Here is a 17,128-nt window from a genome sequence, read left to right on the forward strand (position 1 = left end):
AAGTTTGAGTGCTTCCAAATATCTACTGATCAAGCAGAGCAAGAGTGTGTCTGTGTCATATGGTGCTCTCCCTTTATGGATGCTTCACATATAAAGAAACATGTACAGAAAGAGCGGGAATTGATCAGAAAAGGAGCAGCAAACTGGATAAATATTAAAGGACGAATTTGCACTGTGGAATGTTGTATTTGGCTTTTGAGTCCATTTGTTGCCTTATAAGCAAGTTTAATAATTTTAATAAAAAAATAAATAAGTTAGCCGGGTGGTGGTGGCGCATGCCTTTAATCCCAGCACTCGGGAGGCAGAGCCAGGCAGCTCTCTGTGAGTTCGAGGCCAGCCTGGGCTACCAAGTGAGTCCCAGGAAAGGCGCAAAGCTACACAGAGAAACTCTGTCTCGAAAAAACAACAACAACAACAATAAATAAATAAATAAATAAATAAATAAATAAATAAGTTGTGTCTTTCTCACTTGTTCAATGAGTAAAAATTATAATAAAGAAAAAGCATGCTAGTCTCACAGGTAAAGTCTATTTCCCCATGACCTGGCTCATTTTAAACTATGTAAATCTCTTAGAAACATCAACTTGTACATGGCACTTTTGCCTTTGTCTTTTCCCAAACTAAATACTTCCTATTGATTCTATATTTGAACATGTATTGAGTATTTACACCTGGAAAAAAATCAAAGCCTTTTCCCATTGGTTGATAATATAGATATCTCCTTCTTACGATTGTAGTATGGCAAAAAAAATTATTAAATTGTACATCTGTCACAGGTTAGGCCATAGTTATGAAAATTCTACGTATTTTTAATAACAAATAAAAATTAAAATAAACTAATAACATTTTGATGGTGTACCCATCCATCCTATTAAGTTGAAGATCTCAGAAACATTTATTAGAACACTTTCTCTAGGTACACATAGAAAGCTATTGCTATAATTAATTGCTAAATCTAAAAATACTTTGGAAAATCATATCCAGTTGCATTTGTGTACAGGATAGCTGGGTAATAACTCTCTGAGGTCCCATCCTCTTTTTTGTAAGTTTCAGCTAATATGACAGACTTTATATCATCATTTATTGTGTGAAATATGTGAAGTAAAACAGTACCTGGCCCAGAGCAAGTGTTAATAAATGCTATCTATAATACATTATACATTATTTCATGTCATTTTTCATTACATTAGCTATATTAAATTCCATATTGAGTTCTATCATGATGAAAGAGACTGAGTCTTGCATAACTGCCGTATTCTATTACATTCACAACACATCTGCTAAGCACTAGGCTACTGCCAGGAATTATATTTTGAGCGGAAACTCATGTAAAACAGTATGTGATTAAACAATTGTAGAAAAAATTAAACAAAGTTCATACTTTTTATGAGAAAATCAATATAAGGATTTGAACAATCCAAATATTATTTTCAGAATTATTGTCCAATTTGAGAAAAATGATACTCAGTGAGAGGACAAAATATAGCAAAAGAAGCTCTTGAATCCATATTATTTGACTCCAAAAGTTCTGTATGTCCTATAAAGAATATGTCTTGCTTATCTTATACAACTATTATGGAACAAAAGATTGAGTTTAGATATGAACATTATTTTAAAAGCATAAATTACAAACCAAGTCATCTATTACTAATAACTTTAAAATTTATGATATATCAGAGAAGGCCCAGTTAAAATATTTTGCTTAGTACTCATATTCTTTGTGAGTCTGAATAATTCCATCTCTTCTCTACTAATAATTTAACTGAAATTATTTGCCTCAAGATATCTTGGATCTTGTCACTCAAATGATGATGAAGAACATAATGAAAAAATTTTAAAAATATTATTTCACATTCTGGCATAGTCTCCATAGTCATGCTGCAAAATGAATATATCTACAAAGTAGAGTAATTATGAACAAAACAATTTTAAAGTGGGAAACAAAGTCTTTTCTAAAAGTAAACTCAAAACTGACTGATCTATATGTAGATACTTTTTAATACTCTCATGTATTCTCTTTGCTTTCTTTCCAAATAATGTTGTCTGTATTTATGGTTCTACTGGGTCTGAAATTTAATGCTGTAAGAAGATAGATAAGGTACTTATATCTTTTATCATTGATATTGTCTAGACTGCCTTGGAAGTTTTCCCCTAATACCTGGTCTATCAGGGCAGCAATATCAAACAAAACTGTGGGGCTTTTAAAATTATGTTCTTTTATTATTTCAACTAAAAATTGACTATCATAAACCACAAAATTCTGACCACTTAAAAGATGGAAGATACTAAAGCAATTCTAGCATGACTACACATAGACAGAGGCAGAGTTATGAAACCAGTGTGATTTTGCTCTATCTTCATCTTTGGGGCCAGAAAAATCCCCATACAGGTGCATCTCCCAAACCTCCATTGTCTTGCAGCCAGATTAAGGAATACAGTAGTTCAGTGGGAGGAAGGGAGCTAAATTCTTTTTAATGGTTATTTCTGGAGAGTGGCAAGAACAGCGATAAAAAGTGAGTACGAGGAAACCAAAGAGCTAGGGTTAACCTATTGGATCCCTTAGGTTATATTCGTCTTCTTCTTATTTTACAAAAGGCCTCATACTGTAGCCCAGACTTGCCTCAAATTCTTGCTGATCCTCCTGCTTTGGTCCCTGAGTGCTGAGATTATTTTGTTAAACTTTCTTCTTCATTTCCTGTTATCTTATAAACTATTAACTTTCAGCTTTGTTACCTTACATAAACCATTTATGGATTTTTTCCCAACGACACATCTATTAAGATGGATGCATAAAGTATTCCAAGTTATATAATTTAAGTAAACAGAATAAAAACTTTATTTAGAACAAATGATCTAGAACTATTACATACTGAATAGGTGCTTGCTGATCTTTCTAATGTGTTGAAACTGTGTACCACTTAAACATGTCAATGTGGTCTTGTGCTTAGAAGGCAATGTGCCTTTCTTTGTTAAGAACTGTTAGAATTGCTGAGTTTGTTCAGGAGAGATGGAAAAGCGAAGTGACAGTCTCTTATGTTCACTAAGGATCTCTGGGACAAGTATGAAATGATTTGGAAATTGGTAAATGAAAAGGAGGCTGATATAACTCTGGTTAATTTAAGGGATTTTCAAAGCTAAATAAGGAAATCAATGTTAATGGCTTATAATACATTCCTAGGATGTTATAAATTATCTTCACATCATTTATTCCCTGTTATATTCTAAGTGGGTGTGTGGTATTAATCAATGGTAATCTAGATTCTAAATAAAAAGATTCATATCAAAATCTATTCAGGTGATTTTCTTGGATTTTCTGTTATTTCCAATGGAAAAATGGCTTTCCTCTTCACAGAAGCAAATGTCTGGTGCAAAAAGCATCTGGTGGGATTGAAACATAATTTTGCAGCTCTTGATATTTTCTTACCTTGCCTTTTGTTGATTTCTAAAGGCATAATTTTTCTTAACTAATTTTAGATATCCCATTATTAAAATGCCTTGTTTTAGTATGTGAAAGTCACTGTAGAAAAGTAGTTTGTGACAGACCAGGAAACACTGAAAACAACACACCAAACATATGAAAGATAATCTTAAATTTCATGCAATCAGTTTGACTTTCACCTTGTACTTTGCACTGGTAGAAAAGCTGGTCCTCCATCGGACAGTGTAAAGTCGCACATCAGATGTTTTTTGGTTCTTCGGGACAGAGTTGTCTGCCCAGCTGACCCTCACAGCCTCATGGGTAAGAGCCACAGCCTGTACACCTACTGGTGGGAGCATGGGGGTGGAGACATCTGGGCCCGAGGTGGGGAAATCATCAAGCAAAGGATAATAATCAACTGGGTCAGTGGGATCTGGGTTAAAAACCCACCAAATGAAACAAACAAATAAATGTGCAAACAAAGAGTTAAAATAAATACCAGTGATAACACATCACAATGAGTTAAATGCATGGTAATAACGATGAAAGGGAACATGAGAAGAACAGAAAAAAATGCAATTAATTAAATCATAAAATATAATAAGAACAGTATTGCTATGTTAAAAATAACAGTACTTTCTTATATTTATTTCTAAGTAGATTATATGTCTTAAAATCCCATCTTGTTTGAATGTTGCACATTGTTTCTTACAAGGTTTTGTATACTAATTTATCAGATTCATGATTTATCAATGATTTGAAATAACAATAAAAATATTTCTGGCTATTTTTTTTCTGAAATCGAAATAAATCCTATTGGATACCTTAATTTTCTTCTTTATCTCTGACTTTATTTGTGCTCCTTTTACTATTGTCTAGATATCTCTACAAATGCTGTTCAGTCAACACACAGAATATAATGAAAGAACCTTGATATACATTGGTTTTTCTATCAATGCATAAAACCAGAGCAAACAGATATGCATGGTCACAAGGGTCAATAGACATCTGATGCACTAGAATTTGGTGTGAGATGACAACTAGTAAGCAGGTTTTCTGAGATTGTAATATTAAACTGAAAGTGTTCGTCTTTCTGTGTTCACACGCACAGGTTGGTTCCATTTTCAGTCCAGTCAGGCATTCCTATATTACATTCCTGATTCTAAAACTGCAAGTTCAGTGGAAAGAATGTGCATCAATGGATAGGAAGACAAATTAACTACCTTCAGAGTGATGAGATTTCCACTAAGATATGCACATGCTTTGATCAATAACACGATTGGATCTGAAGAGTGATGTGTGATTTTACAAAATTCTTCAAAACCCTTACACTTACATTATGCTGGGATGACCACAATCTCAGAAGCTTATACTTTGTGGCAATAATAATCACTCCATTTTGAGACATTCAAATTTATAGATAACAGGTTTAAAAACTGACCTTTATATGACACAGTAAAGAATCTCACTAACAAAAAATTTGAAGCTGACAGTACAACTCTAAGACTGGACATTTGATGTCATTTAAGGGAATGAGATCAGATAAAATGTAGAGGAGTGTCAGCAGCAGCTTATCCAGTTTATTTTTTTTAATAGCCAGGTTCAAAGCTGAGTGGTTGTTGGCTGTTCTGTCGATGACTGCCTCTTTTCCTTGAATTTCAAATTCTCATCCTCTATTCATCACTGTGCTTTCCAATGAATTATTTAGCATGTTACTGGTCTGTGGTTTTGGAGAAAATATTTTAAAAACTGAAGACAGAAACAGAACAAAAGGAGAGGAGAGAGAGAGCAAGAGAGAGACAGACAGATGGAGAGAGACAGAGACAGACAGAGAGAGAGAGAGAGAGAGAGAGAGAGAGAGAGAGAGAGAGAGAGAGAGAGAGAGAGAGATATCTGGGATTAAAATTTTAATGACAGAACCCAGGCTTTCTGTATTTCTTCTGATGTCTCTGTTTATTAAGGGCTCCTTTAAAGCCAAATGAATCCTTGCCATGATGAGGAGAGAGCAGAGGATGCTGCTGCCTCGACAAGGATTGCAATCCTAGAGCATGTTTGTTTAACAAGAGAAGATGTTTTTGCCTAACTCAAGCAAGTACTGCCTGTCACATTTCTATTCTTGCCTGACTTTGAAAGAAGAATTTTATGCATCGAGGAAGAGTAGTCCAATGTATGGACTAGTTTTGACTTATCCACGTCATGGGTTACCACCTATATTATTACTTTGTTTCATTTAGTTCATATAAACAGTTTCTCTCACATGCATCATTTATAATGATTTTAAGTCAAGTGATCCTGTATTAGGAAATGATAATAGTCAATCCTACTAGTTATGATTTTAGAAAATAAAGTTGTTCATAGCTATTATTTATTTATCATTACAGAATGATCCTACTGTATTTGAAGCAATAATTGTGATCATATCTATTGTGATTTATCCATGGACCTAACGCAATCCAGAAAATTCTGTCAATGGCCAAGTTTTATTTCCCATCGTAGTGAATAAAATTTTTCATCATTCTCCATGATAATCCCTCTAGAATTTTGTTGCATAATATAATAACAATATGTTCTATGGCTTTTTATCAATTTAAACTACATAAGTATTTAAACATTTATTCATTTTTATGGCAGCCAATTTCAATCATTCAGTGGCCCTAAGAGCTCAATGCCCACTATGAGGGACAGAGCAGATATACTAAATTTCCAGCAGACCAGAGCATTCTAGGAGGCAGCGAGCAATGATGTGAAAACATGCTACACATATTGCAAGGGTTCTTTTATTCCCTAATCAGGAATTTCTTGAGTAATTGGGTGAAAGCATCCTTTTGCTATTAAACAGTTCTTCAATATTTTTTTCTTTGTGAGGATGCCTTATATGCTCTTGAATTTCAGAGTTACATGAAGATTTGCATGTTTATGTGAGCATTTATGTATTATATATAATATACATATATATTACATACATGTAATTTTACTGAAGAAGAAACCGTTCCTAACATAGCTTGGAAATCTCAATTTTTAGTCATTACACTCATTTTAAATTAGGTTTAAAATTAATAGCTTTCAACTGGATTATACTTCACTTAAACCTCACTAAAATGGTTGAGAGAATAAATAAATTCAAAGAATGTACTTCATTAACTCCTGATTATTCTTTGCCCTTTTCCTTCTCCTGATGGAAAGCAACTTGTTCTTACAACAATAAGAGATAAAGAGCTTGAAGGCAGGAGAGAGAATTTTCCCATGTGGGGCTAAGCTGGAAGTTTCGGTAGCTTGAACTGATATTCCCAGTTTGAGAAAAGACTCCAGAGCTCACCAAAGGCTACCAGCACATGCATTTAGGATGCTCCAGGGCTCGATGGTTATGTTAGCCTGATGCTTTCATTGCCTTTGATATATTTTGTGTTTACTTTTTGCTGGATTTTTTCCAAGACTTCTCATGGGAATATTTTGCAACAACTCAAAGACAGAGAATGTTTTTTTACATGACAATATGACACATTTATTGATAGGAGATTCTCTCAGAGCCTTAGCCTTTGATTCCATTTATTTGCCCTTTGTTCTCCATGTTGTGTGAATGCATAAAAATAATTCTACTTCCAGGAAAATGCATATTCTTTATTGTGAAAAGGCTGTTTCACACATTCCTTTGCAGCCCAATCCTGGCTTTTCTTTCAATAAGAAATTTCATGACACAATTTCCCACTTTAGCATCACTTCATTTCTCAGATCCATTAGAATCAGAGCTATAACATGAAAATAAAACCCGTGTTATGGATCACTGGTGTTTGAGAAAACACTACGGCAATGCCATATGCTAGGAATTAAAAACTGACAGCAAATGCCACAGGGAAAGTCGTGAATACCACAGACACTTCCTTCTGCACAGTCTACCTTCACTTTATCTGAACTCGGCCCCTTTCACTACTCTTACGTTCTTCTGGAAAACTGTCTTTCATGCTTATACCCAGTAGTCTCTCTTCGTGAGATTTAATTTTTGTATTAATAAGAGAAAAGCTTTGATAGACTGGCTTTGATGGAATTTTGTGTCACCTGATCATAGCTCAGTGTGGGCTCGACAATGAGAAACTGCTTAGTTTCCTTATCAGGTACAGGAAAGAGATGACATACATAAGGCCAACCAAGGGAATCCCAGGTGCAGACACAGAGTACCCTGCTATTTCCCAGGGAGCCTCACTTTTAGGACCATCGGAGAGAAAGGGAGAGTAAAAAATTCCAAATGCTCACCTATTATTCTGTATCTTAGTTTCACTTCTAGAACTCAATGCACATCATTTTCCTAACTATGAAGGTGATACTTTTGTTAGCAAACAGTTTCCATGGTGATGCTTACTCTCTTTACGTATTCATAAACACCTTTGGTGGCATAACAAAAGATATTGTCTCAAATGAAAGCTCACAAGTTTGTTTTTGTTTTGTTTGTTTGTCTTTGTATTTTGGCGGGGGATAGGGGGAGAATGTCAGACTTTGGAAACAATAGTCAACATTCAATAATTCTGAAATAACCACTTTTTCAGAGAATCTGGATAACAGTAAGTGATAACATCTTTGGAAACTATCTAAAACACAAACCGTTCTCAGCATAGTCTGTGAATGGCAACTGTGGGCTTGAAAAAACAAACTATATAAACTTCATGTATTATTAAACATCTAGGTAGTATTAACATTTATTCTCCAGCCAGTGATGCATCCTCATCTGGAATCCATACTCCAGTAATTTTTCTCTCTGATGCTTGGTATTAAGTCTGAAGCTTGCCCTCTTCAGGCCTGTATTTTAATTAAAGTGAATATTTATGGACAATCAAATGAAGTTGGAAGGATGTGGTTTTCTGGGGATATAGGAGATATGCACAAAGTATTAATTGAAGACATATAACTTTTTTATGTCCATGTTTTAGACACATTGGTGGGAGCAATATTGTTAGGAACAAGATGGACATGTGATTTTTCCGGGTATCCACATACTCTGATTTTGAATAAGCACAGTATTATTAACCAAACAGCCTTCATCAGTGACTTTTGGTCTTGCTTGCTGTTTTCCATTCTTGAGACAATGAGCCTTGGAATCAACAAGTCCCTTTTGTGTCTACTGCCAGATGACCTATACCCCAGTTTAGGCTTCCTCTTTGTGACTTGGACTAATCAAATCAACCTCAAGATGCCAGCTCACTTAGCCTTGTCACCTATCTAAAGGTTCATGTTGAAAGAAACAAATGTCCATTGGCTATTTAGAGCCTAGATCACAAACCTCCTGCTCAAATGGCAGTGTCTGAGACAAACTGGTTAACAGAATGAAGAATCATATCAGAGAACCAAACTATGAAACTTCTAAGATGATTGTGAAGGCAAGGCCTGAATTCTCTAAATATACACTCTAATGTATAGAATAAATCCTTCCCACTCATTTGTGGACCCAAATGTTCAAAAGATAATGTGTACATATGCTTGCATATATTCATGGAAATTTCATGTATTTTCTTTTAATACTTTTCCTCTTTTGTATTTTGCGTTCTTTTTTTAAAAAAAATGTGTTCCTTCTCACAATCATCCAAGCACTGACCACCTTGTCACAAGAGCATTGACGATAGGTACATACCTGTTATGGAGCGTGTGGTGGCACTTTCATAGAGAGGGACACCTTCTCCTGCATTGTTGAAAGCTTTTAAGGAGATTACATAATGAGAACTTGACTCTGAAAACAGAAACAAATTGGACATGTGAATTAGTGTATTGAAATGCCTATGGTAAACATTTCCTGAAAACAAATTTAATATAATGTTTAAAATAAATTGATATTTGAAAATGAGTGGGTTGCGTTCTGGGAACTACCAGCTCTAATGGAGATAGAGACTTCCCATCTTCCTGAATCATCATCTGAGCAGTGAATACATAAGTAGATGGGGAACCAACAGCATTAAACAGTGTATACAGGATAGGTGATGATGTTGGTCCTCCAACTCTAAAACACAGGGTTTTGTGACTTATCATCTGTGAGTCCAATAACCCAAGTGTTGGCCATATCTGTGCCAGTCAAACCAAAAGTGGGCATCATACTGGAAATGAGAACAATCCTAAGAAACTGGGACATATTAGCTTAGGGAACAAATACTAGCACTTAGAACTGACCAGTATAGTTTTGCTTCATGACAAAACCAATTATAGTTAAATCATGTCAACTTGACACAAACTTAAGGCACCTGAGAAGAATTTCAACTGAAAAACCATCGGTGTCAGGTTGTCCTGTGATAATGTCTGTAGAGATTGCCTTTATTGATGATTGATGTGAAGGTAGTCAGGCTATTGTGGGAAGCAATACACAGTCCAGGCAAGTGAAACTAGGTTGTACAAAAAGATAGTTGATCATGAACCAGAGAATCAGCTGGCAAATGGCATTCCTACATGGTTTATGCTGCAAGTTCCTGCTTCAGTTCCTACCCTGACTTTCCTCAATGATGGACTGTGACCTGGAAGTATACATTGAAATAAATCCTCCCTACAGATGCCTTTGTTCATGGTATTCATAACAACAGAATGAAATTATAACAGGACCTGAGTGGGAGCCACACTTCCTAGTTCACAGATGCAGATGGAGGAGTGATTGTTACAAATGAAGGGTAAATAGATGAACAAACTCAACACAAAGAATAGAAAACCAAATCAAGGTTGAAAGTAAGAGTTACTCAGAATGGTATGGAAGAAGGTATCAAATATGAAAGTTGGTGAGTGAGACACTAAAATACACGGTGGAGTACTTAAAGAAGAAAATCACAAATGACACAATAAATACAGAGGGATACATTGCTGTTCATTGACTTAATCTTTTGAGAATGTAAATAAAAACAATATATGATTTATCCGGGCAGAATTAGACCATTATCAATTTTAATTTTAGTAATAGCTTATGAGACAGAATTACAGTAATTTGTTTTTTTATTCTAGATAAGAAATTATAACTAAAGTATTTTCTGTTTAGTCAAAATTAATTGTAAATATAAAGGATGGGAACAGTCAAACTATCATTTTTTTTTTCCAAACAACCATTGCATTTCATTTTATTGACCACCAGAAATAATAGAAAATGAGTTTTAGGCATTCAAAATGACCAAAGGAAACTATGATCTGAAACCTAACTTCAGAAGAATAAAGTCAATGACCTAAAACTAAGTGTTAGGAGAGATTTTATTCTGTAAAGGCTTATGCTATGATACTATAATGATCAGAAAATCAGTTGATCACAATGGTAGTATATATACAGCATTCAACTGAGGGATTATTATGATGGTGGAACTTCTGTTATTGCCATTGTAAGGCGAGCATAATATAGATAAACCAGTGAACAAATGTGAGAATTACAATTCTACATCCACTGTGCTATTTTAAGCAAGAGTCTTGGTAGAGATTGCAGGACACATAGACTTAACACATAGTAATTAAGGTCCAAAGTTCCCAAACTTGAATTAGAAAAATGTTCAAAATAAAAATAAGTGTTGTATTTTCATAGTTCTATAAATTTAAGAAGTCAAGAAGCATTGACTTGATCGTACAAAGCATCCTTAGTGTATAAGCTGCAGCTTGTATAAAATGAAGTTACCGACTGTAACTGGCAAAAGCTTTTGTAGAACTGGGCATCTTAAGTTTGAAGATGGAAACATGACAACTGAGTTTGGACCATCCTGACATACTAGAAAGGAAGAAACCAGCCATTGACAACAGCAATCTCCTGTCAACAGATTCAAGGATTATTATTTTTTTAAAGATTTATCTGTTTATTATGTTTACAGTGCTCTGTCTGCATGTATCCCTACAGGCCAGAAGAGGGCACCAGATCTCATTGTGGATGGTTGTGAGCCATGTGGTTGCTGGGAATTGAACTCAGGTCAGGACCTCTGGAAAAGAAGCCAGTGCTCTTAACCTCTGAACCATCTCTCTAGCCCCTCAATGATTACTGCATAGAAGGTTCTATTGATCACTAAGGACACTCATATTCTAATGAACTTCAGTGTATCAACTCCCTGAAATATATATGAACATACTAATTTATAGAGATGTTTTAAAGAATAAAAGCAGTTGGTCAGTTCTGAGATTGACAGATAATCACATTACTATCCGAGAAAATGGTAAGCAAATTAGCATTTATCATGATATTTCTAAACAAACTTTGTTCAAGTGTGACCAAATAGCATGAGGATCACTTTAAACATTCCTGAAAGAAAAAACTGAATGAGAGAAATGGAATATTGTCACTCTATCATCTCAACGAATAAATTAATCTATGCATTAAATATTCACAACGGCTCAGAGAAACAACCATGCATTAAGTGTCTCAGATGAAAGTCATCACTGCCCTCTAAAGTTATTCTGCAGGGACTATGGTGGTATTGTGTTCCCCAAAATATTGTGCACCCTAATAAACCTATCTGGGGTCAAAGAATGGGACAGCCACAATATTAAACATAGAGGTTAAGCAGTGGTAGCACACGCCTTTAATCCTAGCATTCCAGAGGTAGAAATCCCTCTGGATCTCTGTGAGTTCAAGGCCTCATTGGAAACAGCCAGGCATGGTGACACATGCCTTTAATCCCAAGAAGTGAGCCTTTAATCCCAGGGAGTGATGGCAGAAAGAGAAAGATATAAGGCGTGAAGACCAGAAACTAGAAGCATTTGGCTGGTTAAGCTTTTAGGCTTTTGAGCAGTAGTTCAGCTGAGATTCATTCTGGATGAGGACTCAGAGGCATCCAGTCTGAGGAAACAGGATCAGCTGAGGATCCGGCAAGGTGAGGTAGCTGTGGCTTGTTCTGCTTCTCTGATCTTCCAGCATTCACCCCAGTACCTGTTCCAAGTTTGATTTTATTAATAAGAAAACTTTTAAGATTCCTGCTACGAGGGACTAACCTATAGCTGCCAGAACACAACAAACAGAGAAGAGAAACATGCTGAACCCAGTTGAAAGTACACATGTGTTGTATGTGGTTTTTTTTGTTAAAGTATTTATATAACAATAACGGGGCTTTCAAATGAGCAAGTCCATATTTAATGGTTTTTGAAAATTTGTTAGGTTGGTTTTTCTTCATGAAGTTTGAACGTAATTTAAGCATATTATGTTAATGACAGCGACATTCAAAATAACAATGTCTCCCAAACCACAATTTAGCAAGAAAACTGAAATAAGTTCATATCTCATGCAGTTTTTCAACTTCCATGTGATGAATTGCTTCTACTTGAACACAGAAACATGTGTGTGTGTGTGTGTGTGTGTGTGTGTGTTCTCATGCGTGCATGCACGTTTATGCACACATGTATGTTTATTGTCAAAGTAGTTTACTTTTAAGGAAGTAATCAATAATCAAATGTCAAGTGTTCTTTGAGATTCAAGACTGGTTGTAAAACATGAACTTCTCTTATTAGCTTAGTAAGTTAATTCTGAAGAGGTGAAAAAATACTACATAAAATTACGCAATAAAATACACAGTATGCTCTCTGAATGCCATTTGAGATTAGAGGCCTGAAATGTTCATGAAGGATCAGGTCATCTGTGAAGGGGTTTCAGCAGATATTTACTCTGAATTAGGGCTTGTGGAAGAAGGAGGGGTCTAAGTAGAGGTCATAGAAAGTAAAAATATTTCAAGGAAATGCTGAAAACACACTTAGATAAGGTAGAAAAACACTTACTGTGACAATGACCCATTCTAGTTATGACAGTGACTACTAGATCTAATTTCTTATTTCAGACAGATGATTCATCTACACATCAAGACAAAAACATTTATATTTGGTATTACCCTAATGAAATAGGAAGTGGCTTTTTTGTGGTTAAAATTTAATTTAGCTCGACCTCATAACCTATACATTTGCATTTATCTAGATATTTATTAAGGGTGTGACAATGAGGCCAGGATTTTTTTATTCACATATGCAGGATCTAGGCTAATTGTTTGCCCTAAGTTGCTTGTAGATTTGTTTCCTTTTGTTTAATGATTGTGAACAAGGGAGAGAAAGCTAAACTCAGTTACTGCATGAGAGATGAGAAGGTGAACAGATTACTAGGAGCTGAAGATGAACTATTATTCAGTTTGAGGATACTATTAGTCCAAATAAGGTGGTGTCAGCAAGTCAAATTCTCTGGAAACCTAGATATTTGTGTGAAAATGACACCCTGTAAATATTTGTAAAGAATTTAGATAAACTAATCAATTCGTGCTGGCAAATAGATCCTTGTGAATCTAGACCTACTATGGTCAGGATGGTGAGTGCACTTTTTTAGTTCTTTATGTGAAGCCTCTGTCTACAAGCATCCTCCTCCCAGCTACTGAAAGGGGCTATGAATCTCTAAGAAGTCCGGCTACTTGGGGCAGTCAATCTGGGCATGCCAGGGAAAAGGATTCTCTTGTTTTCTCTCCGATCCTGACTGGAAGTGTAATCACTTACTTCTATAAATATCACCAACATTACCATCTGCACTCTGAGATCCAGCTTTGGGGCTAGCTTACACATTACGCTTTTGTTCACATTCTGGACATACAGAGGAAACAATAGGCTTTTCCCCTTCTACATTATGTCTGGTCTTCTACTGACGGTGCCTGAACAAGGAAGATAAACTTGTTAATTGTTTGTTGGCAAACTTATGGAAAGCGCAGAACGTTTTAATATCTTCCTTATGTGTGGATGGAAGGAAATTCTTTGAATGTATCTTGAGCTCAAGATGCTGTCAGAGTGTCCTGAGAATCTAGAATGTTCTCCCCCACAATTTGCAAGAAATTAATTTTTTTCATCAGTTTACCGCTAGAGGGCAATGTGGAACTATTTTCCTGCACATGCTCAGAGCTTTTAACATTTAAAATCAGTAAATGAGAAAAGAATGGCCTAGAATCAGTGCCACTATGGAAGCATCAAATGAGTTAAACACATTTACTATTATCATAATGAATTCCAAATGAATTAATCATTAATTGTGGTCAGCCTCCATTGTTCAGGAATATGCTTAATGACAATTATGACAATAAATTTATTTTTGGGTACTTGCTGAAATGTTGCAGAGACATAAGCTTGACAAATGTATCAATTGTCTCTGCAAATAAAGTGTGGCAGTTTTCTCATTTGAATTTAATATGATTTAATCATACAGGAGGGATTTGGATCTTGGTAGATTTCCCTGGGAATTATTTTTGGTCATAGATATTCTGTGGGAGTCCACATATTTCACAGTATTGAACAGAATTTTTTGTTTTTAATCTTTGGTCAAGGTTTCTTTTACAACAGTTAGATTTTGTTTTTAGGAAGCTAAAGAAATAATATCTCTGGGCATGCACAAATAAATGACTCAGCCCATTATTGCTTGAGTGTCATGAATGGGGGGAGATAAATGCACATTTATTGATTATAGGGTTGTAAAAGGCAAGGGTATGGTTATAAGAAGAAGTCTTGGTGTCCATCCCAAGAGACATGGGAGGTAAGAGACTCATTATTCTAAGAGCCTGTGTTAATCCTTCTCGGGAGGTTAGAGATGAATGTTGCTCTCTGGGAATCAGGGAGTGAATTGAGAAACCTTAGGGGTGGACTGAGATGCTATGATTGGTAACAAATGCCAGTGTGAAGAACTTCATTATTTTTAATTAATATTTTGTGTGAATTAAATGCCAGTGGCATGTGCCAGATTGACAGCCCAGAGTCTTTTATTCATTACAGATTATGTACTTCACTCAGTGGCCCTATTCATGCCAAGTGCTTGTCGGGGCCCAGGATCCATGTTCTTCCATCTTTTCCATTCTCTGTCAACACTGCCAACAATTCAATTAGAGAAAATTAGAATGCTAGCTGTTTCCTAATGCAAACACCTGCTTCTTGCAAAAGACCAGGACTACCACAACCACCGAATGAAGGCTGCTCCACTGGATCATGGTGGGACACAAAGTGTTCCTGGATATACCTCTGATGCTCCTGGACATAAACTTTTTAATTAAGTGTAATGGGTGGAGAGTAAATACAACTGGCAGCATTGATCTCTAAAAAGGACAAGCAATTCATACTTGAGGAAGATTCAATTCATATAATACACTCAATTCAACTTCATTACATATACTCCTTTGCAAATTTAATTAATATCTAACCTAAATCATTCTTTAGCAAAGATTTCTTTTTCTTTTCTGGAAACACTATACAAATGAAGGTCAGTTTACAACATGATTTGTTCACTAGCCATTCTTATAGATACTAACTACTATAGTCTCTATGAGGAATTATTTAAGATTAAGGTGTAAAATTATGGTATATTTTATTTAATTACTTAAGGTCTACTATCAATAAGAAGATCAGGTGAAAGAAAGAATTGTTTTGGTGCCCAGTAGATAGCACTTTGTTAGATCAATACATGGGAGACATAGAAAAGCTGTAAATGTGTATTATACTCAGATACTGCTCAGTGAGAATTTAACAATGAACAGAGAAGACTGAAATGTGAATATTCAAGAGGGAAAAACAAAGATAGCTGATGTCTTAGTTTTCCTTTTCTATGAACTAACAAGAACAAATGATTTACATTGTAGGACATGGAAATCTGGGTTACATGTCGAATCTGCGTTCATAGCAGGGTAAGATTGATGACTGCTTTTTATATCTGGTAGCACACCTAGCACCTTCCAGCACTGTGAAAGTTGGCCAGCAGGAATCCAGCTTCCGGGTCAGAACCAGGTTGATTGCTCCACTGTCTATTATTCAAGTATGTGGGTTTTCAGCAGTAGAGTCTTAGCACCACGTTCTGTAGAGTAACCAAAAGCAATGGCAATGGTCTGTGGAGTACAGACACTCCAAAACAAATGATGCATTTATGGCACTGGATTTTTCATTTGCTAGCTTTGGTAGGTGTGTGTGTTTGTGTGTGTGTGTGTGTGTGTGTGTGTGTGTGTGTGTGTGTGTGTGTGAATGTGTGAAGCTTCCACACTAGTAGGTTTCCATATAACTTTTTCAAAATTTGTTAGTCTGATAACTGCTGTGGGATGGTCTGTATGTCAAATTGCTCTGATTGGTCAATAAATAAAACACTGATTGGCCAGTGGCCAGGCAGGAAGTAGGTGGGACAAGGAGAGAGGAGAATTCTGGGAAGCGGAAGGCTGAGGCAGAGAGATGCTGCCAGCTGCCGCCATGACCAGCAGCATGTGAAGATGCCGGTAAGCCACCAGCTACTGGCAAGGTATAGATTTATGGAAATGGACTGATTTAAGCTATAAGAACAGTTAGCAAGAAGCCTGCCACGGCCATACAGTTTGTAAGCAATATAAGCCTCTGTGTTTACTTGGTTGGGTCTGAGCGGCTGTGGGACTGGAGGGTGACAAAGATTTGTCCTGACTGTGGGCAAGGCAGGAAAACTCTAGCTACAGAGAATTCTTAAATGAAGAAGCTGTGTTGGAAATTTAAAAAAAAAAAAAAAAAAAAAAAAAAAAAAAAAGCAAAAAATGTTTGGAGCTAGTGAGGTCTTGTATGAATGGTAGAAATTTTGTGGACTCCTTAGATGGTCAAATGCTGAGGTAGATGAGTGTAATAAGCAAGTGCAGGTGAAGTTCTTAGAGGTGTGCCATCTTTCCTGTTAGCACTAAAACTTGAAGACGATGGTAACAGTCCTCTTCTTTGTCTCTTCCAAATTCTTCTCTTCCTCTAAGCATTAACTGATTTATTGGATGGCTGATTGGGTCCTTTATT

At 35.8% G+C, this 17,128-nt stretch overlaps 1 protein-coding gene across 2 annotated transcripts in view; it reads right to left on the reverse strand.

The window, feature by feature from the left end:
• Positions 1-17,128, reverse strand: part of Dcc (DCC netrin 1 receptor) — a 1,151,759-nt gene that overhangs the window by 120,761 nt on the left and 1,013,870 nt on the right. For both annotated transcript variants that reach the window (XM_028864828.1, XM_028864827.1), the window contains exons 16-17: positions 9,036-9,131; positions 3,619-3,851 (exon numbers count right to left, since the gene is read on the reverse strand). In XM_028864828.1, coding sequence (XP_028720661.1) covers positions 3,619-3,851; positions 9,036-9,131 — 329 coding nt within the window. The remainder of the gene's footprint in view (positions 1-3,618; positions 3,852-9,035; positions 9,132-17,128) is intronic.

Source organism: Peromyscus leucopus, chromosome 19 (assembly GCF_004664715.2).
Source record: "Peromyscus leucopus breed LL Stock chromosome 19, UCI_PerLeu_2.1, whole genome shotgun sequence".
NCBI classification, from domain to species: Eukaryota; Metazoa; Chordata; class Mammalia; order Rodentia; family Cricetidae; genus Peromyscus; species Peromyscus leucopus.